Raw genomic sequence first — 21,278 nt, forward strand, 5'->3', positions numbered from 1 at the left:
GATACTTTCATTGGTGGTAATAGGCAGAAATTGACTTTAGTATCTGGTCGTACCGCTAACAATATTGAAAAATCGGTGGACCCTGCCGAACAGGGCCGCTGTGAGCAATGGATCTTTTAGTGTGGATTTGTTGGGGATTGGGGTTGAACTCGACAGTTGCCGAATTATGTGACCTGATTAGGTCTTATGATTCAATAATGGTTTTCTTAAGCAAAAAAAAGAGAGCTCGGGTACAATGGAGAAGGTTAAGTGCAACCTGGGTTTCAGGCAGGGTGTAGTTGTGGGCTTCAGGCAAATTTTCATCCCGGAATAACATTCAACATGGTAAAAAACAAACTCGTCATTCCAAAAATGCTATTTTCGAAAGCATATTATGAGTGTTATTTTTGTTTTTTTGCCATGACTTCCACGAATGTTATCTTCAGGATGAAAATTTGCAAGCGCCAAGAACATTTGTCGAAGTTTATACCAAAAGAAATCAGATTTTTTTTGAAGTTTTTTTTTCATTTTTTAAATTTACTATTCACCCCGAGCTCTTTTACGCATTAAACATCCCATGGGCAATCAAAAGCATCAAACAGCCACACCCCACTCTGCTACAGTCTAGAGTCTCTAGTCTAGTTCCTGCTGCTACTACCACTGCCACTACCACGGCACCACCACACTTGCTCGCCTCCCTCTGTCTCTCCTCTCCCCTCCCCTCCCCTCCCTCCTATAGCAATCAAACCACCAGCTCCACTCCCCCCTCCCCTCCACCGTCCTCCCCCTCCCCCTCCTGCTACTCCCCAGTTCATGTCCTGCTGCTTCCCATGTCGCCGCCTCTCGAGCTCGACTACATAGGCCTCTCGGCCGCCGCCGGCGGCCGCGCGGACGACGACCTGAAAGGCACCGAGCTCCGCCTCGGACTTCCCGGCTGCGAGTCGCCCGACCGCCGGCCGGTCACCGCCACCACCACACTGGAGCTGCTGCCCGCCAAGGGCGCCAAGCGAGGGTTTTCGGACGAGGTCGCGCCGCCTGCGCCGGCTTCCGCCGGCGGGAAAGGCAAGGACGCGTCCGGGGATGAGAAGGACAAGAAGGTCGCCGCCCCGCCGCAGCCTGCTGCCAAGTAGGCGCCTACTCCCCCTGCGAATTTTGTGGATTTGACTGTTTCATGGTGTTCTGCCGAGTTTTGCGGGATGCGGTGGGTTGGAGCGCGAATGGGTGGAGGAAGTGATGCGTAAAAATTTGGGAAAATATGTGGTGGGTTAGTACGAGACGGTGATTTAGTTTGCTTGGAACCTCCGAAAAGCTGTAATTTGGTGGCCGTTGCATGCATTTGAGGGAATTCCGTCTGTCGAGGCGGAAAAACCCTCTTTTTTGGGTGCAAATTTGGTGCCGAAGGGCCCATTTCGCGGTTCTTCCGTTGCTGTTTGTGGGCGCGCGTTTGCACTCGGCTTGATCTATTAGTTTCAGGAGCGTGGAGGGGTAGAGATTCATTCACTGAAGAGTCTTTTTACAATTTTGCTGTGAAATTAGACTTCAATACCCCCCTCCTCTTTTTTCTAACTTTATTAGATGTGTGATTTTGTTCTTTGAATTTTCATTGGGAAACTAAGGAGGGCTTCACATCTGCAAATTTGCGCACCTGGTTTGAATTGGACTAGTCAATTTGGGTCTACCTTTACTTTCAAGGTTTACCAAGTTTGTAGTGCTTTGAGTTGTTTTCCAGGGTATGTTTGGTTTGAACATACCCGGTTGTTTTCAACTCGTGTTCATAACCTCATAGAGCCAAACGAAATGCTGGGTCGGCTCCATTGCCGGTTCTTACTCTGAATTGCCGATGCGCAGGGCTCAGGTGGTGGGATGGCCACCAGTCCGCAGCTACCGCAAGAACACGATGGCAACCACCACCAACCAGCTGAAGAGCAGCAAGGAGGATTCTGACACGAAGCAGGGGCAAGAGTTTCTGTATGTCAAGGTCAGCATGGATGGTGCGCCTTACCTGAGGAAGGTTGACCTCAAGACATACAAGAACTACAAGGACATGGTTGTGGGGCTAGGGAAAATGTTCATTGGCTTCAGGACCGGTGAGGCTGCTTGGATCCTTGGCAAATTGTTGATGTTTTAATCTGCACCTGAATTTGAATTGGGGTAGAAGAAATGCATCGTTGCACACATCTCATTTCGCTGAAGAAATAACCAATTACTCTGTTTGGAAATGTTCTACTCCCTCCGATCCAAATTAATTGACGCAGCTTTAGTACACTTTACTAAAGCTGCGTCAAATAATTTGGATCGGAGGGAGTAGCAAATTCCAGGTTTATGAAATTGACGAAGAAGACTCTTTTTCAGGGCCGGCTAAATTGGTTATTGTGGTGTAACCAGTTTCGAGGCTTCGCGTCTACATTTGGCCATGCTATTTGTGTGCATATTTGTTTCGCTAGATACCTAGTTTCAGCATATATTATTACTGGTGGAGCAAATATTCTCTTCTAATTCAAGGAACTTTTATTGTGTTTAATATTGTTTGATGAAGCAACTAGCAGTGGACTATGTCATAAAATGCCTAATGTTTAGGCTAGCATTCGCTAAGGGTCTGTAAATAACTAAATATCACTCAATTATTCATAAGCCTTTGATAAACAGCAATTTCCCTATAACCTCTTCATACCCATTTTGTGCTTCAAGGACAGACATCAAACCTACTAATTTAAGAACGTAAATTTCAGAGAGGTGTATATCTAGGGACATAAAATTTACCAACATACAATGCTTTGTTTGAGAAATTCAGTGTAAGGTGCTCCTTTCTCCGGCAGTTTTAACCTTACATGTGGTACTGGGTCTAATTCTGTACCAGGGAAGGATGGTGCATCTGAGAACAGAAAGGATGGTGAATATGTGATGACTTACGAAGACAAGGATGGAGACTGGATGCTGGTTGGTGACGTCCCATGGGAGTAAGTACATTGTCTGATCTAATTGGAATAACAACAAGCGTAGAAATGAGAACTCTGGATGATAGTTTGAGTTTTGTAGTATAACTTTTAAAGGATGATAAAAAATGATAGTGTGCCAAATAAATGTTTTTTACTAGTTTACTGTGTATACATACATGCACCCAGATAAAATGAACTCGTTCTCTACAGCAACAGCAGCCATGATTAGAGTATCTCTTAAGTCCATCTAACCTGTTCTAATTTTTTATAGAATGCATGCAGTCATCCTCTTAAAACTCTGACACAGATATACTAATTTTTTTCCACCTAAAATTGTGCCATTAGTTTTAAAAAGCTTTGCTATTAGGAAAAACAGTGGTCTAAGCAATTTATTGGAGATAGCATTGACGCCAAAAGAACCAGTAAAAAGGAACGGACCTAGTAGCCTAGTACTAGCTACTTGGTTATCTTCTTATTATGTTGTAGTTGCTCTAAATTCTATGGTCCTGGTGTTCTATTGCTGCATGTAGCATCTCATGTCTGAACAAGTGAAAGGGTTCTAATGCAGTCACTAACTCACTGTAGTTGTTCTTGTGGCACGTTAATTGTTACAATTCCATTGTCAAGAAAACCATGAATATCTGATGCATACCTGATACCTCCCCTATGAGCTTATCAAGTGATTGCTTCTTATTTGTAATTGCAGGATGTTCACCGAGTCTTGCCGGAGGATCAGGGTCATGAAAAGTGCAGATGTGATTGGACTTGGTATGTCCAATAGTGCTCCGTTCAGTAATACATTTTTGTTTTAATTTCACTGATGCCATGCCGTGCTTCTGCAGTTATTTTATTTAACCATTTGTCTGCACGTGTTACTGCTTTACTGCTCAAGCTGTTTCTCAGGCTTGCTTAATTATTTGAACTGCACTTAAGCGGGAAAGCGGTTTACTCTTGAAAAAAGTCATTGTACTTGAAAGCTTGTTTAGAAGTTGGAGCTTAAATATCTTTACGGTCCCAGCATTAAATTGAGTGTTAGTTTGCTTTTATTCCTTTTAATTAGAATATACTCCCAATTCTACTCTAGACGAGTAAGAAAGCCTTGTGAGTTTTGGAAGTGTTTGGATATAACCCATTCCTGGTCTCTAGAGTTTGGAGAATGACAATTGTTTCCGTAATGCCATTTGAAGAACAGAATGTTGTGTTTGGATATAACCCATTCCTGGTCTCTATCTATGCTTTTGTTTTGCTACTTTGGAATGTTTGTCCAACAATGTAAGGTTTTAAGTTCACTTGGGTAACCTGCACCATCCTACGTCAAGTACATTTCATAATTCTACCTTGACAGTATGATGTCCAAACTGACTGTATCTGTTCTTTTTCCAGGAGTTACAAGGGCAGGGGTTAAGTCCAAGAATAAGAACTAAAACGGTCGCTGCCCACAGTTTGAAGACGAGGTCGCACATATCGTCTGTACTACTGCATGGTTTTCCTACCCCGCAAGTAAAACCACCCGTTACTCTACTGTTTAAGATTTGCGATATCTCCTAGAGACTTATGCTCTATATTTTGTTGTGCCCACGTTGTTGTACGCGTGTTATTTCCATCCGTGTAAATGGTTGGCAAGCAGTGCGAGAGCTACTGCTGTGTTTGATGACTCCTATGTATTTCGCCACTCTTGTCCTGAACTGGTCGTTCGTCGTAAATGTGAAGGTTGCAAGACTATTATTTACCTGACGAACTCTGCTTCGGCACACCCCCTCCTAGAAAAGTCTACAGATTTCGACGCAGATTAGAATTTACCCCTTTGATAAAAAAAGGGTGACATGGTCTTTTGTACCCAAATCAATCTATTCAATACGTTTGATCTGCAGGCTAACATGGCGGTGGTCTTTTTAAGTTAACTTTAAGATCTGTATAAACTTTTTAAGGGGGTGCAACGAAGGGAAGCAAAACTCCTGGCTTGTTCCAAAGTTTTTGCTGTTCCAATTTGTTATACTGTTTGCGGATCAGCGGGCTGCTGCTTTGTTATCCATTTCTTCTGAAACATAGGCAACAATTGCATGGTGAAACATCTCATCTATTCTTTGCCAGCAGCTGTGTGGCTGTTGCCGGGTGGGGACATGTACTACTGCACACGCCATTATCTTTTGAAGCCGTTCATCATGGTTGTTCCATAGAGTAGTAGTAGTGGTGCTATGGCCTAAAAGGCTTCCTAACACCATCATTCAGGTAGTATAAAATGCGACGGCTATGGGGGTTAATGATGGCTTATCATCCCTTAGAATCAGGCTTTCCATTGCCGGCCAGTATCTTCTTCCTTCCCACCTACAGTACGTAGTAGAAAGTAGAAACGATGCTCCACTTTGGCCTCCTTTCCTCTTGTTTCCTATTCCTCCTTTCCCCTTGCATATCCGCTGGTTGGTTGGTGTGCATGTGAAGCAGCGGCGGGATCAGGATCGAACACTTCAGGACGCTGGGCCCTGTCCTAGTTTATCCCAGAAGACGAATGAATCAGCGTTGGCATGCACTTGCTTGCCTGTGCCTCGTGGTGTTTTCCAGGACAAGTGTGGAGTACTCCCACTGTAAACTAATATAAGAGCGCGTTTAGATAACTAAAGTAGTGATTTTTTTTATAAAGGATGGATTTTATTAACTCAAAATGAAGCATCAAGTAGATATAAAACATGATGAGCACACATCCGGCCTTTGCATAGCTAGGATGCACATAGCCAACACCAACACACGCACATAAAAAACACACGCTGAGAAATAGCAAAATCATACAAGACCAAAGCTATGCCTAAGCGAAAAAAGCCAAAGCGATCAGAACAACGATCGACAAACTACGACGATGACCATATCCGCATCATCCATCTTTTGACACCACAAGGACAAAAAAGTTCTTCAACACCAACGCCTTCAGGAAGGAAATGACGCGCCAACGTCGCCGTCGCCGGATCCAACCATGAGAGGCCAGAATCTAGGTTTTCACCATGAAAAACAAGTCTGAGCATATATGAGCAATGCCTTCAACAAGGTAACGATGCAAAAACGTCGTCATTGCCAGGAATAGCCAACTTAGGTCAAACCTAGGGTTTTCACCCCAAAACTCGAGACTGGATACTCGAGAAGCACCACCAGATCTAAGTCAATCATGTGTGTTGCCATCACTTTTCCACGATCCCAGCAGCTACATGCGCTGGGCTTGAAATCCCGTTGACGCCGCCACTGCACAACCATATCTTTTGCGTCAAGTCACCGTCCATAGATTGCATCTCATCGCCAAAGGCAGACTGGTCGGAGCGAGAGCCGCCAAACCCCATAAAGGGAGCTTTTGGCTGCATCCCGCCAGCTCGCCGGTTCGAGTCACCGGCGGCAACCATCAGATCCAAAGAGATAAACACTAACAAAGATCATCAGGTGGCCACGACAATCCGCAGGGCACGGATGCCCATAACCAAGTGGATCGCCACCGGAACCCCCAGCTGCCACAAAGCGCCAAGGCAAGCACGCGCGAGAGAGCGCAGCCGCAAGGATGGTACCACCAGAACTTCATGCAGGCCAATGCAGCATGCCAGATCCATAACAGGGACGCCATGATCTGCAGTCATACAACGCACCGCCGGTCCTCCTCGTGCGCACCAAGCAGATACAGCCCATGGTTACTGCAACAAGATGGAATGCTGATGCATGGATCACGCTAACACCCCACACGCGCAGGCTTCCAGATTTGTTTATCCGCCACTGTAGCTACGTCACGACCACTAGCCTGCGACAACCACCACACGGGAGCAGGGGCATCACGAGGACTAGAAGAACGGAGGGGAGTGGGCAGGAGTGGCCCCGCCGCCGCCACCGGCCAGCCGACGGCCGCCGGCGACGGCAGCAAGGGTAGGGAAGAGGAGGCGGCGCCTAGGGTTAGGGCCGGCGACTCTCTGGTGGACTTAAGTCATTTCAAGCGTGTGATTTAAACGCTTTTATATTAGTTTACGGGGAGGAGTACGCGATTCTACTTTGATGCTGATCAGGCTGGAAACCAGTTAACTAACGAAAAATCGGTCAAAAACCGCCACGACCTGCTGAGCAGCAGGGACAAGATACCCCACATGCACCACTGTAAAGAAAGGCTCATCGAGGTAGCACGTTGACGTCATCATCGTTGATTCTCCTTGAGAACCATCATCGTCTTCCCTTCTCTCTGAGGGAGCGAGCGACTCCGCCTTCCCGACAGACGACCACCGACGCAACCCAATCCGTAGAGGAAGTGCGAAGCCACATGGAGATCAATGCCAATCACTCAGCCACCCGCGACAGGGGTGACACAATTCTGATTTTGACGAAGTGCTACGAAGGAGAACTATGCAGGGCTGATGCTGCGGAAAATCAGAAATCACTAAACAAATCACGTACCACTTGTCATCTTGCCACCCGGACCCGTTATTGTAGCTATGACTTTGTAGTCGAGAAGGACCAAAGGATACACTAGAGAAGAGACGACTACCATAATCATGTCGTGACCGTGTCATCTCTCTCCCCATCGTCGTTGCCACATAAGCCATGACACCTTCACCATCATCTTCCACCGGCCGCCGCCACGACCACCCTCATCATCCTCACCACCCTGAGTCCCTGACGCACCACTCTCCCGCGGTCCTCCTCGTTCCCACTGGCTGGATAAAGCTAAAAAAATGATGCCCGTGAGAGGGGAACGACATCAAAATGCCGCCTCCGTCCGATCATCTTGTATTTGGCTTCTCTCGGGTTGTCTCAGGCGGAGATAGGCAGAGCAACTCATCGACGCCGGAAGTTATGACATTTATATATGTCTGTCGCCGTCGCTGGCTGCGGCCACGGCCGTAGACAAAAAGGAGGCTTTCCCCGAGAGTGTCCTCAGCTCAGGCTGGTCATAGTGGGGAGTAACTTAGACTAGTATCATATGCATGAAACTAGTCTAAGTTACTACCTTCATAGTGCAAAGTAACATAGTACTAGTGTCATATGTGGCCTCATTTAATAGCTTGTAGACTCATGTTGTCTTGAAAAGCGCTATGTTACAGTAACATATTATGTTACTACTTCTCATTAACTACTTGCCACGTAAGCAAAAAATTCTCGAGATACGTTATGTTACTATCTGAATTACTCCCACTATGACTAGCCTCAAAGAATCCGTTGAGCCAGCACAACCACTTGTCGCATCTTCTCCAGATCCATGGCATCTCTGGGCCGGCAAATGCAAGCAAGCCGACCTAGCTCAGTGGTAGAGCGCGTGGCTTTTAACCACGTGGCCGTGGGTTCGATCCCCACGGTCGGCGTTAACTATGGTTTTTTTAAACCCCTTTAACCCCGAACACTTCTCAGCAAATCAGCGTATCTCCCTCCGCACTTGCTTCCCTGTGCCTTGTGGCTGTTTCCAGCAGATACTTCAATATCATTTACTGAATTTTATTTCATGACAAATGGCAACCACGCCGACCTAGCTCAGTGGTAGAGCGCGTGGCTTTTAACCACGTGGCCGTGGGTTCGATCCCCACGGTCGGCGACTTGTAATTTTTTTTGATTTTTTCTTTATTTCGACCTGTTCATTTTTGTTCAGGCAGGACCACTGCATAGTAGGGATATTTTGTTCATTTTGGAATCCTTTGGTGAAAGATCCCCACGGTCGGCGATATTTTCTAACTTTCCCGACTTGTTAATTTTTGTTCGGGTAGACTGCCTAGTATGATGTGGAATCCTTTGGCGTGAAAGGTCCCTTTGTTCCTCCGTGGTCCTGCCCTGCCACTGTGCTTGTGTACGAGTATGCGCTAGCTAGCATTACTACCATCCTAGATCAACCTTTAATCTTTTCGTGCCTGATAAAGCTAGCTTAGTTTACTAGTAACGCAATGCCAGCGAAATGCCGTGTTCCTTTTGTTACGCCACCATCCATTAAGATTTCTTGCACCGCATCTTACATAATACAGTACTTACTACATGGCCATGTCTGTAATCACCGAGCTCATGCTCTGCAAATGGTTATCCCGATATGACGTGGTACGAAGTGGGATCGATCACCGGACCGGACGGACGCATTTGACATTTGCTTCGAGTCCGTCACCGCGATTGACGCCTGTAAAATTTGTCCACCGCGCGCATGCGCTCTGAACCAGTCTGAACCCAGAGGCAGGAGGTGGTGCGGCAGTAACTGCCCCCTGCTCCGACGCAGCGTCAGAGCCCAGGTGCCGCGCTGTCGCCTCCAGCACGAGCGCGGGAGGGCCGAGGGCCAGGGCATTGCCATTGCCATTGCCTGTCTCGCCATGAGTTGCTTTTCGCGGGCACAGTAGTAGTACCGGGGGGTGTAGTCGTGGTGGTGTAGACGTCGTACCCTTGTCTCGGTTTCCGGCGACCCTGCGGTTTGCTTTGCTCGCGCCGTTAGTACCGTGCGGCATCGTGCGTGGTTCGGGGACCCAGGATTTCTCGCGGTATTACGGGGGTTTACTGTCAGTCAGGATTGTCATTCTGGGAAATCAGATTATCTTCCAGGGCGCTGTATGCAAAGCTGCGAGCAGAATGCGCTTATTGTCAGTTATTAACCAGTTAACCTGGATATCACATTGACAGCAGCACCGTACACTTGGGGCACCTTCTCATTCTACTAGCAAAAGACAGATCGGTAACATACAACTTTATATGCGACAAATTCAAGTCCAAGCTCACTGCTTACAAAGCCAACATGCTCTCTCGTGCAGCAAGATCAATTCTTATTAAATACTCCCTCCATCCCAAAATAAAATTAATACAAAGTTGAGTCATTTATTTTGGGACGGAGAGAGTATGTCTTTTCCTCAATCCCTGTCTACCATATGTCAAATATCCTCTTTTCAAAGTTCTTAGCAAAACTCATAGCTACCATTAGAAACTTTTGGTGGACAGGTGTGAAAAAAAAGAACCATCTACAAAGATACTATGCTTAAGGGCATGGGCAAACATTTGCATAGAAAAAAGGATTGGTGGTTTAAGTGTTAGGACCTTACGTGCTATTAACCAGGGTCTAATTCTTTCGATGGCCTAGAGATTAGCAAAGGAACCCAGAGTCATCTTGCTCTCATTCTCAAATCAAAGTACCACAACCACACATCCATTTGAAGGACGAAGCAAAACATATCAAAATCTGCCACCCGCTAAGCAATTCTCAAGGTAAGACCACTGTTAATATCAACCTCTTTTTACCAAATTGTTGATGGCAGTAGCTCCATTTGGAGTTCACTGTGGTTCTCTCAATGTCAAACTATTTATGATAATTTGACCATTCAACAACCTCCTTATATTTACCTGGCTATAGTTAATGACCTTTGGCTCTCAATCAGAAAACTTAAAATGTTCAACTTGTCAACTCTTTGTTTACTTCTCAATATGCTAACGTTATACTGCAAACCCCTATCATTAATGCTCGTGGACGTTCTAGTTTGGAAATTAAGACTGCAGGTGGTTTCTCTTAGAAAAGTACATATTAACACTGCTTTAATAATCTAACACTATCGGCAAACTAGAGGCCGAAATCTGGAGGCACTCATGGCACCAATGGTCCAAACATTTGTCTGGAGGCTTCTTCGTCGAGCTATTCCAACTGGTAAGAATGCAATAGTTTTTCCAACCATATTAGTGAAAATTGTGCAAGATGTGGCAACATAGAGGATGAAATGCACATGCTTTTCTTTGCCCTTTCTCAAAAGCTTCTTAGGTTTCCTCTCCTTGGTATATTAAAACTGAGGTACTTGCTGAAAGTAACCATTCAACTCCACAAATGTTAAAAGGCTTTGCTAGTTTTTGCTCATCCTCATATTAATATAACCAGTCTATACACTTTCTTGTGGTGCCTTTGGAAGGTAAGAAATGATACTTTGTTTGGTAGAAAGTTTTGCAAGCCCTCGCATGTATATCCGACGGCTAATGCGATCACGCAAGGCTCAAAGCTAGAAGAGATGATGGCATCCCAGGATCAGCACGACACAACCCCTAATGTTCAACAGCTAATAACCCAGCAAGAACCACCCTTGGTTACGTCTCCAGGAATTTCCTGTGATGCGGCCTGGAAAAATGAAGAAAAAATGCAATCATCTCCTGCAGGCATTGGTGTTATTATCCAACTTGAAGACAATGAACATTGCCAGTGGCTGCATGTTTCGGCTCTTTCTCCTCAGGTGTCATCCCCTCTCTAGGCCGAAGCATATGGACTTCTCCAAGCCAAGAAGCTAGCAGATACTCTTCACATCCACGATCCACACTACTACGCAAATTGTTCTGCTCTAGCGTCGGCAGCAACTACGAATTCCATCTGTTGGGGAACGTAGTATTTCAAAAATTTTACCTACGATCACGCAAGATCTATCTAGGAGAAGAATAGCAACGAGCGGGGAGAGTGTGGTCACGTACCCTCGTAGACCGAAAGCATTTAGTAACGTGGTTGATGTAGTCGAACGTCTTAGCGATCCAACCGATCAAGTACCTAATGCACGGCACCTCCGCGATCTGCACACGTTCAGCTCGGTGACGTCCCTCGAGCTCTAGATCCAGTTGAGGCCGAGGGAGAGTTTCGTCAACACGACGGCGTGGTAACGGTGATGATGAAGTTACCAACGCAGTGCTTCGCCTAAGCACTACAACAATATTACCGAGGTGGAAATCTGTGGAGGGGAGCACCGCACACGGCTAACAAATCAACTTGTATGTCTATGGGGTGCCCCCTCCCCCGTATATAAAGGAGTGGAGGAGGGGGCCGGCCGGGCTCATGGGGTGCGCCCCAAGGGGGAATCCTACTCCTACTAGGAGTAGGTTCCCCCCCTTTCGTAGTCCAACTAGGAGGGAAAGGAAAGGGAAGAGGGAGAGAAGGAAAGGGGACGGGGGGCGGCCCCCCTCCCAATTCGGATTGGGCTTGGGGGGCGCGCCCCTCCACTTGGCCGCCTCCTCCTCTCTTCCACTAAAGCCCATGAAGGCCCACTAACCCCCCCCCCCCCGGGGGGGGGGGGGGGGTCCGGTAACCCCCGGTACTCCAAAAAATGCCCGAACCTATCCAAAACCTTTCCGGTGTCCAAACATAACCTTCCAATATATCAATCTTTCTGTCTCGACCATTTCGAGACTCATCGTCATGTCCGTGATCACATCCGGGACTCCGAACAACCTTCGGTACATCAAATCACATAACTCACAATACATATCGTCATTGAACATTGAGCGTGCGGACCCTACGGGTTCGAGAACTATGTAGACATGACGAGACTAATCTCCGATCAATAACCAATAGCGGAACCTGGATGCTCATATTGATTCCTACATATTCTATGAAGATCTTTATCGGTCAAACCGCATAACAACATACGTTGTTCCCTTTGTCATAGCTATGTTACTTGCCCGAGATTCGATCGTCGGTATCATCATACCTAGTTCAATCTCGTTACCGGCAAGTCTCTTTACTCGTTCCGTAATGCATCATCCCGCAACTAACTCATTAGTTACATTGCTTGCAAGGCTTATAGTGATTGCATTACCGAGAGGGCCCAGAGATACCTCTCCGACAATCGGAGTGACAAATCCTAATCTCGATCTATGCCAACTCAACAAACACCATCGGAGACACCTGTAGAGCATCTTTATAATCACCCAGTTACGTTGTGACGTTTGATAGCACACTAAGTGTTCCTACGGTATTTGGGAGTTGCATAATCTCATTAGTCATAGGAACATGTATAAGTCAAGAAGAAAGCAATAGCAATAAACTAAACGATCATAATGCTAAGCTAATGGATGGATCATGTCAATCACATCATTCTCTAATGATGTGACTCCGTTCATCAAATGACAACTCATGTCTATGGCTAGGAAACTTTAACCATATTTGATTAACGAGCTAGTTAAGTAGAGGCATACTAGTGACACTCTGTTTGTCTATGTATTCACACATGTACTAAGTTTCCGGTTAATACAATTATAGCATGAATAATAAACATTTATCATGATATAAGAAAATATAAATAACAACTTTATTATGACCTCTGGGGCATATTTCCTTCACCATCTTCAAAGACGTAGGACATTGGAACATAATGCCCATTCTTGGGACGTGGAGTATTTGCTCCCGAGCTCAAATGCTCCTTGATAAACAGTAAAATTGGAAAAAAAAGAGTAAAACAATTCAAAATTCTGCATTTTTTGTGATAAACTTTAGCAAATGTTTTGTATGCTTGTAATATTTCAGCACGAAATAACATTCTTGGAAGTTGTGGAAAAGAACAAAATGGTTGTTCCAAAAATGCTAGTTTTCAAAGCATTTTAGAGTGTTGATTTTTTGCCACGCCTTCCACGAATGTCATTTCGTGCTGAAATTTTGCAAGCATACAAAACATATGTAGAAATTTACCACAAAAAATTTCAGAATTTTTTACTTCTTTACTATTTTTGTCGATTTTACTGTTCATTATGGAGCATTTGAGCCCGGGATGGGAAAAGGACTTTCACCATTCTTACTACTATATAGGCGTCCCCATCTTTTCTTAGTAGCAGGGTGGCGCACATCAATAGGTGTTTTAACATAAAAGCACATCATCAATCAAAGTTAGTGATCAAAATTCACAACATGCCTACATCTTTTAGTCGTCTCTCTTCAGAAGCAAGTCCTTGTATTGTGAGGGATGTTATCACCATGTCAAGTGTGATGCCTTTCACACTACTCTTTGTAAAGTACCGTTAATGCAATAAAATACTTCCTGTGCTCCAATAAAAACCGGATATAGCGGCCTAGACTAGAAACGGCGATATGCGGATGCTGTAGAGCACACACTCAAGGTGTATCCTCCGAATCTTCAGTTCTTCACAGCGGAACTTGCCAGCAAATGCAACCACCGCTGACCTCCATGCAAGGCGCGAACTTCTCAAAATTTCAAAATTGTTCTTGATTTAAAAATTATTCATACTTAAAAAATGATTCTATTTAAAAAAATGTTCTCAATATTTTCAAAAATGTTTGCAATTTTGGAACTAGTTCCAAAATTTAAAAATGGGCACATTTTAAATTTCGCAAGTTCTAAAAATGTTCACAGAGTTTAAAAAATAGTTCGCTTTCTAAGAGACTTACTTTTGAGTTTTGTCTTAAAGATAAACAAAAAAACCAACGAAGAAACGACACAGTGACCGAGTCTCGACAGTAATCTAGTCCTTACAACAAGTAAGTAATAACTACAGTGCCATGGAAATGGGCCAGCCCTGTTGTGCGTCAAATATTCGGCTATTCGCACCACGACAGCTATATCTCGCTTATAGCGAGAATAGCTCTCGCCTCGCTGAAGGTTTTCCCATCTCAACTGTTTCTGGGCCGGCCCATTTTTTGTTCTTTTTCGTTCGCTCTTTCTTGTTTACTCGATCGGTCGCATGTCCTCCGATGGTTCTCGTTCAGTTTTTATTTTTTCCATTTTATTTTTATTTGTTCTTTTAGTTTTCTTTGTTCTCAAGGATTTCTTCGGTTTTTTTGTTTTCCATTGGGTTTCTCTGTGTTTTCTTGGTTTTCTCGGTTTTCATAGGTATTCTGTTGTTTCTTTCTTTTTCATACGATTTCTTTGGTTCATTTTATCCTTCTCAGTTTTCACTGATTTTATTTCCATTCTTTCTTTCAATGCTTCTGTTTTTCCCTTTTTTGGTTTCATATTGTTTTCTTTTTCGTGTTCCATTCTTTTTGCACTTGTTCCTTTGATTTTTGTTTTTTACTTTGTCTCGTTTGTTTCTTTTGCTTACAGTGTTCTTTGTTTATTTTTGTTTTCATTCTTCATTTTTCATATTCGTCAATAACATTTTTCTAATACACGTTCAACATTTTTGAATAGAAATTTAACATATTTTTTTAATACGTGGTCAATTTTTTTTCTATCCACATTTTAAACATTTTCTAAGTGCTTAATAAAAACAAATAATACATGGTCAGCATATTCTCTATTCACATTTTAAATTTTTTAAATGCTTGACTAATTTTTTTTAATACAACATTAACATTTTTCCAGACAAGGTCAACATTTTTCTACATATCTAACATTTTTCAAATGTTTATTTAATAATTTTCAAACACTTATTTAACATATGCTTTTCAAATGCTTGATTACCATTTTTAAATACATGATCACATTTTTTCAGACATATTGGATATTTTTTCGTACACATTTTACAATATACATGAGACACGTTTTCTTTATAGTTTATACACATTTAATATTTTCCAAATGCTTGGTTAACATTTTTTGACTACATGGTCAACATTTTTTGTAAACACATTTTAACTGTTTTCAAATACTTGATTATAATTTTCAAATACAAGATTAAGATATTTTGGTACGCATGGTCAACATTTTTTATACTTATTTTTATATTTCCTAATGCTTGATTAACATTTTTTAAATACAAGCTTGGCATTTTTAAATTACTTGGTCGACATTTGTTCTCTGCACATTTAAAGTTTTCAAATGCTTGTTTATTTTTTTCCAATAATTGTTTAGTATTTTTTCAAATGCTTGATTAACATTTTTTAATACATGATCAACTGTTTTCACACATACTGTATATTTTTGTATATATTATATATATATATTTTATAAACATGAGAAATATTTTATTTATACACATTTAATAATTTTCAATTATTTGGTTGATATTTTTCAGATGTTTTTATGTAAAGATCTTTTCTTAATATATTTATTTAAAGTATTTGGAACTGTAATAAAAATTAAAGAAAAGGAAAAGAGATGAACATAAATTAAAAAACGAGACTGTGGTCTCCTGCGCGCCTGGACTGCCGCATTCAGTGAGAAGCCTGACGCAAGAGCACGCTAGGTCTTGTAGTAAGCAAGACATAGCGCTGCCCTATTCGCACAGTGAAGGGAGCGAGTAGAGTGGGCCAGCGTTTTAATTGGCTAGCGTAGATTCTGTTTTGGGAATCTTTCAGAAGGTTCTGATCCTGTTCTTTTTAGTTACCTCTAAAAATGTTCTTGTTTGTGTCTTTCTTTGTCAGGTTTTATAGTTTTCATATATTATTTTCACGTTTTGTTTTATTTTCTGAAAATGCTTGTAATTTTATAAAATGTTTATGGTTTGTATTTTTTAATAAAAATTTCCAAAATATATTTGAAATCAAAAAATGTTTTCAAAGTTTAAGAAATTGTTGCAAAATTTTTAAACATATTCACAAAATGTTTAAAAATTCACCCTTTTAAAAATTTATATATTTGAGTTTGCTAAAAACCGAATGACCCCCCCCCCCCCCCCCCCCACTAGAAATCGGAAAAGCTAAATGAAAACAAGAGAGAAACCAAAGAAAAAAGGGGGTAAAGTCATATTGTTGTACCCCTCGCGCGGGGGAAGAAAACAACACGTAAGAGCGAACCGGGCCTGTGGCCTATTAACTGCGCCATGTGCACCACACGCCCTAGTTGATGCAAAATGCATCATATAGGGGCCATTCGTCTAGCTTGAGAAGGATGCATTTTTAACCTAAAGTCTAGCATTGGCACGTAGGGCCTTTTGTTTTTTCTAGGAATTTGGTTGAGTATAATTGTGCATTTTTCAGACAACGACTGTTTGATTTTTATAGGACTAAATGATACACGGAATATTTTTCACTCTATTTCATATGTATCCACCAAAATCTCTTGGAAAGAATCCTTCATATTTTTTCCGCTGGTAGTCACGCTGGGTGGGTCCTACTCGGGAGCTGTTGGAAAAAACTAAAACCTAAAAAACCAATGTTAGGTGGACCTTCTTACATACTTAATTAACAGTTAAAATAATTATATAGCACACCATAGTCCATGAAATTAATCGTATCATGATGTAGGACCCTTCTTTTGGTAAGCTCGCGAGGGTTTCATGCATTTACTCATGATTAGTTCATCATATAGGGATAAGCGACAAGCCTTTTATATTTGATTTTTCTTTTTTTTTGTTTTTTGACAAAAAGACTAAGGAAGGCCCCTACAGTATAATTGGTGCAACAAATCCAAATTGCAAGTACCATGCTTTGAACCTAGGTGGGTGGGAAAGCATCAACCCCTTTCCACCACTAGGCTATGCCTTAGTCTGCCCTTTTTTGAATTATGCCAAGTTTATCCGAATGAAGGCAGTATGTAATAGAGACAACTCCATCTGCACTCCACACTGTTATGAAGACAAAAATGGTATTAAGTGGTTATTTGTACAATTGTCTTTGAAAATCTCATCTCCTACTTACATTTTACTCTAAAAGACTCATACAACAGGAAATTATATATTCTTATACTTCCATAAGGTTTGTAATTTTTTGGGGAATCTCCCATCTACCAAGTGGTCACAGACAAGGCTTAGTAGTCCTGTTAACAATATTTATTTCTTAGCATCTCGGGCCAATGTCAAATGATTGGCTTTCCAACTACTTATTTTGCCATATATTTTTCATAGTTATTCTATTACTAGATAATTGCATGTGTATTGAAGCAAGATATATTATTTGCACGTCACCCATGCCTCATGATAAAGAACATTTTTATTCACTCATAATGTCACATCTAGAGAATAATCTCACGATAAAGAACATTTTTATTGACTCATAATGTAGTGTCTACAAAATACAATCGCCATGAGCACTCAGACTTTGCATGACTAGTACGCACACAAGCAACACCAACACACACATGCCCCCCCCCCCCCACCCACACACACACACAAAGAAAGAAAACAAAAAACACAAAATCCAAAAGTCCCAAGGTGAACTGAAACATGTGGAAACAACCATCAACATCAACCACCATTGATGACAACAACTAAGATATGCGAAAGATGCTTCAACAATGACACCTTTAAGAAGTAACAAAACCCATCTAATGCCGTCATCAAATCCAGCCATGGACACTAGATCACGGGTTTTCGTCCTGAAGAAAAATCCAAACAAACTCCGGACAATGCCTTCAACAAGGGAATGCCATGAACACTATCATTGACAGGTACAAATGAAGCATTTGAAACCTGAAGCTTTCACTCGAAAGCATGTGAGACTTTAGTAAAAAGCACCACCAAACTCACATCATCCCGTACCGCCATTCCCACTTGCAATGAAAGGAGCCACCGTTGCAAGCTAGGCCTTCACACCTCGACAAGAGTATATGCTTGCAACATGCCCTCCATTTAGCGTCACTATTTCTTATTATAATTTACTCTTTATCAATGATATTTTTCATATTATTGCTCAATTCTAATGCCCTTTTCTCACTGATTTGTATGTAATACACGGAGAGGAAAATTCTTAGGAATTTAGCGGGCAGCTGGAAATCAGGGTAAAATATACAACAGAAGAAAAGTACTTTTCTGGAGCTGTAAAACCGATGAAACTTTATTGATTTTTTTCATCTGATCCCAGGTCAACCAGTGAACTTTCCGGTGACCCATTTCATAACCCCAGTGGAGTTCTCTGATGAGCCGTTCTTACTTCTCACAAAACTCTAAACTCATTTTAAATACTCCCATACAATATGTGGGTAAGGCTTGAACCACAAACTTTATAAGAATTTCTTTGGTCGTATGATACATATATTTCTCCGACCAATTGGTACATCTCTTGGTGAATCTATCCATGATTGGTTGAAAAGTACTCGCTTCCACTCTTAGTTCGGCCTTGATTCTTACTGATATGCTCCGGGCAAGACTCATTGAATAAGATAGAACACTTTGCTGCTCTTAACCCATGGCCTTGTCAAAATAGCGCTACTGGTCTCCGTACCAGTGTAGCCTGCTCGACTGAAGCCTTAAAAGAGGAGGTTATCGTCTACAAAAGGACTATTGGAGATACCCAGGTCGCTTCTGACCACTTTAATAGGGGTTAGATTCCCTCCTTCAAGTTCCATGTCCAGGATACACGCTAGGCTATCGGAATGAAGAGAAACAAGTATGGGTTGAGAGGGCCGCCCTGCTGGATATTGGGGAACGCAGTAATTTCAAAAAAATTCCTACGCACATGCAAGATCTATCATGGTGATGCATAGCAATGAGAGGGAAGAGTGTTGTCCACGTACCCTCGTAGACCGTAAGCGGAAGCGTTATGACAGTGCGGTTGATGTAGTCGTACGTCTTCATGATCCGTCCGATCCTAGTACCGAAAGTACGACACCCCCGTGATTTGCACACTTCGACTCAGTGACGTCCCACGAACTCTCGATCCAGCTAAGTGTCGAGGGAAAGCTTCGTCAGCACGACGGTGTGATGATGAAGCTACCGGCGCAGGGCTTCGCCTAAGCAGTACGACGATATGACCGAGGTGGATTATGGTGGAGGGGGGCACCGCACACGGCTAAGAGATCAATGATCAACTTGTGTGTCCTAGGGTGCCTCCTGCCCCCGTATATAAAGGAGCAAGGGGGAAGGCCGGCCGGCCCTTGGGGCGCGCCAGGAGAGGAGTCCTCCTAGTAGGAGTAGGACTCCCCTTTCCTAGTCCTACTAGGAGGGGGAAAGGAAGGAGGAGAGGGAGAAGGAAAGGGGGGCGCCGTCCCCCCATCCCTAGTCCAATTCGGACTAGAGGGGGCGCGCGGCCTGCCCTGGCTGGCCCTCTCTGTATCTCTCTCTCCACTAAGGCCCATGTGGCCCATTAGTTCCCCGGGGGGGGGGGGGGGGGGGGTTCCGGTAACCCTCTGGCACTCCGGTTTTCTCCGAAATCACCCGGAACACTTCCGGTGTCCGAATATAGTCGTCCAATATATCAATCTTTATGTCTCGACCATTTCGAGACTCCTCGTCATGTACGTGATCATATCCGAGACTTTGAACTACCTCCAGTACATCAAAACACATAAACTCATAATACCGATCGTCACCGAACGTTAAGTGTGCGGACCCTACTGGTTCGAGAACTATGTAGACATGATCGAGACTCATCTCTGGTCAATAACCAATAGCGGAACCTGGATGCTCATATTGGTTCCTACATATTCTACGAAGATCTTCATCGGTCAAACCGCACAACAACATACGTTCTTCCCTTTGTCATCGGTATGTTACTTGCCCGAGATTCGATCGTCGGTATCTCAATACCTAGTTCAATCTTGTTACCGGCAAGTCTCTTTACTCGTTCCGTAATGCATCATCCCACAACTAACTCATTAGTCACATTGCTTGCAAGGTTTATAGTGATGTGCATTATCGAGAGGGCCCAGAGATACCTCTCCGATACACGGAGTGACAAATCCTAATCTCGATCTATGCCAACTCAACAAACACCATCGGAGACACCTGTAGATCATCTTTATAGTCACCCAGTTATGTTTTGACATTTGATAGCACACTAAGTGTTCCTCCGGTATTCGGGAGTTGCATGATCTCATAGTCATAGGAACATGTATAAGTTATGGAGAAAGCAATAGCAGTAAACTAAACGATCATCGTGCTAAGCTAACGGATGGGTCAAATCAATCACATCATTCTCTAATGATGTGATCCCGTTAATCAAATGACAACTCATGTCTATGGTTAGGAAACATAACCATCATTGATTCAACGAGCTAGTCAAGTAGAGGCATACTAGTGACATACTGTTTGTCTATGTATTCAACATGTACTAAGTTTCTGGTTAATACAATTCTAGCATGAATAATAAACTTTTATCATGATATAAGTAAATATAAATAACAACTTTATTATTGCCTCTAGGGCATATTTCCTTCACTTGAGACCTCTCGAAGGATTGAAAGCTTCAAGAATTTCACCATTGCATTTAACGGGGTACCATATCAAGCACACACAACTCCTCAACCCATCTAGTCCATCTCTCACAGAAACCAATCTAAGTAAAGACTCAAGGAATCTCAAGTCGACATGATCGTACAACTTAGCGGAATGAAGCTTGTAGGCGCAATGGGTGTTCTGAGGGTTCCTTGTGTGATGGATCTTATGATTTTTTTGAGAGCGATCATCCTCCCTAGAGTGAATGCAATCTTATGAAAACACTTCAACCGATCATAGCATTCTCAGTGATCATTCTCCCTATGGAATGGATGCAATATTGTGAAAACACTTGAAACTGATCATAGCATTATCAATGATCATCCCCTGGAATGAAGGCGTTTTGAGTTTCAGAAATAATCTCATCAAGGAGAGGGCGTAACTGGTTAACCATGCACTTTGAGACCACCTTGTAATAATATGGCTATTTGGGTGGTAATCTATCATGCACCTCAAGACCACCTTGTAAATAACGCCACAGAGGCTGATTGGGTTGTAATCTTTCAAAAATTGCGGATTAATTCATTTAGGAATTGTTAGAGTATATAGGCATATCCCTGTATATGGTAGACTATGATTTGTAATTATCTTCAGCCATATCTCTAGGGG

At 42.9% G+C, this 21,278-nt stretch overlaps 1 protein-coding gene, 2 non-coding genes and 1 pseudogene across 3 annotated transcripts; all 4 read left to right on the plus strand.

The window, feature by feature from the left end:
• The first annotated feature begins 717 nt into the window (after nucleotides 1–717).
• Nucleotides 718–4,644, plus strand: LOC125543429 (auxin-responsive protein IAA3). Its single transcript, XM_048706765.2, has 5 exons — nucleotides 718–1,105; nucleotides 1,828–2,066; nucleotides 2,837–2,936; nucleotides 3,622–3,683; nucleotides 4,299–4,644. Exons 1-5 carry the CDS (start codon nucleotides 810–812, stop codon nucleotides 4,337–4,339), a joined length of 738 nt encoding a protein of 245 aa, XP_048562722.1. The 5' UTR covers nucleotides 718–809; the 3' UTR covers nucleotides 4,340–4,644.
• A 3,514-nt stretch (nucleotides 4,645–8,158) lies between these two features.
• Nucleotides 8,159–8,230, plus strand: TRNAK-UUU (transfer RNA lysine (anticodon UUU)). The gene has a single exon. It is a non-coding gene; the product is annotated as a tRNA-Lys (tRNA).
• Nucleotides 8,231–8,385: 155 nt separating this feature from the next.
• Nucleotides 8,386–8,457, plus strand: TRNAK-UUU (transfer RNA lysine (anticodon UUU)). Its single transcript has one exon. It is a non-coding gene; the product is annotated as a tRNA-Lys (tRNA).
• Nucleotides 8,458–9,757: 1,300 nt separating this feature from the next.
• LOC147979007 (uncharacterized) lies at nucleotides 9,758–11,245 on the plus strand (annotated as a pseudogene).
• The last annotated feature ends 10,033 nt before the right edge of the window (nucleotides 11,246–21,278 follow it).

This window comes from Triticum urartu, chromosome 3A (assembly GCF_056163025.1).
Source record: "Triticum urartu cultivar PI428250 chromosome 3A, HENAU_Tu73, whole genome shotgun sequence".
NCBI classification, from domain to species: domain Eukaryota; kingdom Viridiplantae; phylum Streptophyta; class Magnoliopsida; order Poales; family Poaceae; genus Triticum; species Triticum urartu.

Coding starts and splice junctions, on each gene's coding strand:
- LOC125543429 (XM_048706765.2), top strand. CDS start 810: ATGTCGCCGCCTCTCGAGCTCGACTACATAGGCCTCTCGGCCGCCGCC. Junction 1,106..1,827: donor CCGCCGCAGCCTGCTGCCAA/GTAGGCGCCTAC, acceptor GCCGATGCGCAG/GGCTCAGGTGGTGGGATGGC. Junction 2,067..2,836: donor GTTCATTGGCTTCAGGACCG/GTGAGGCTGCTT, acceptor ATTCTGTACCAG/GGAAGGATGGTGCATCTGAG.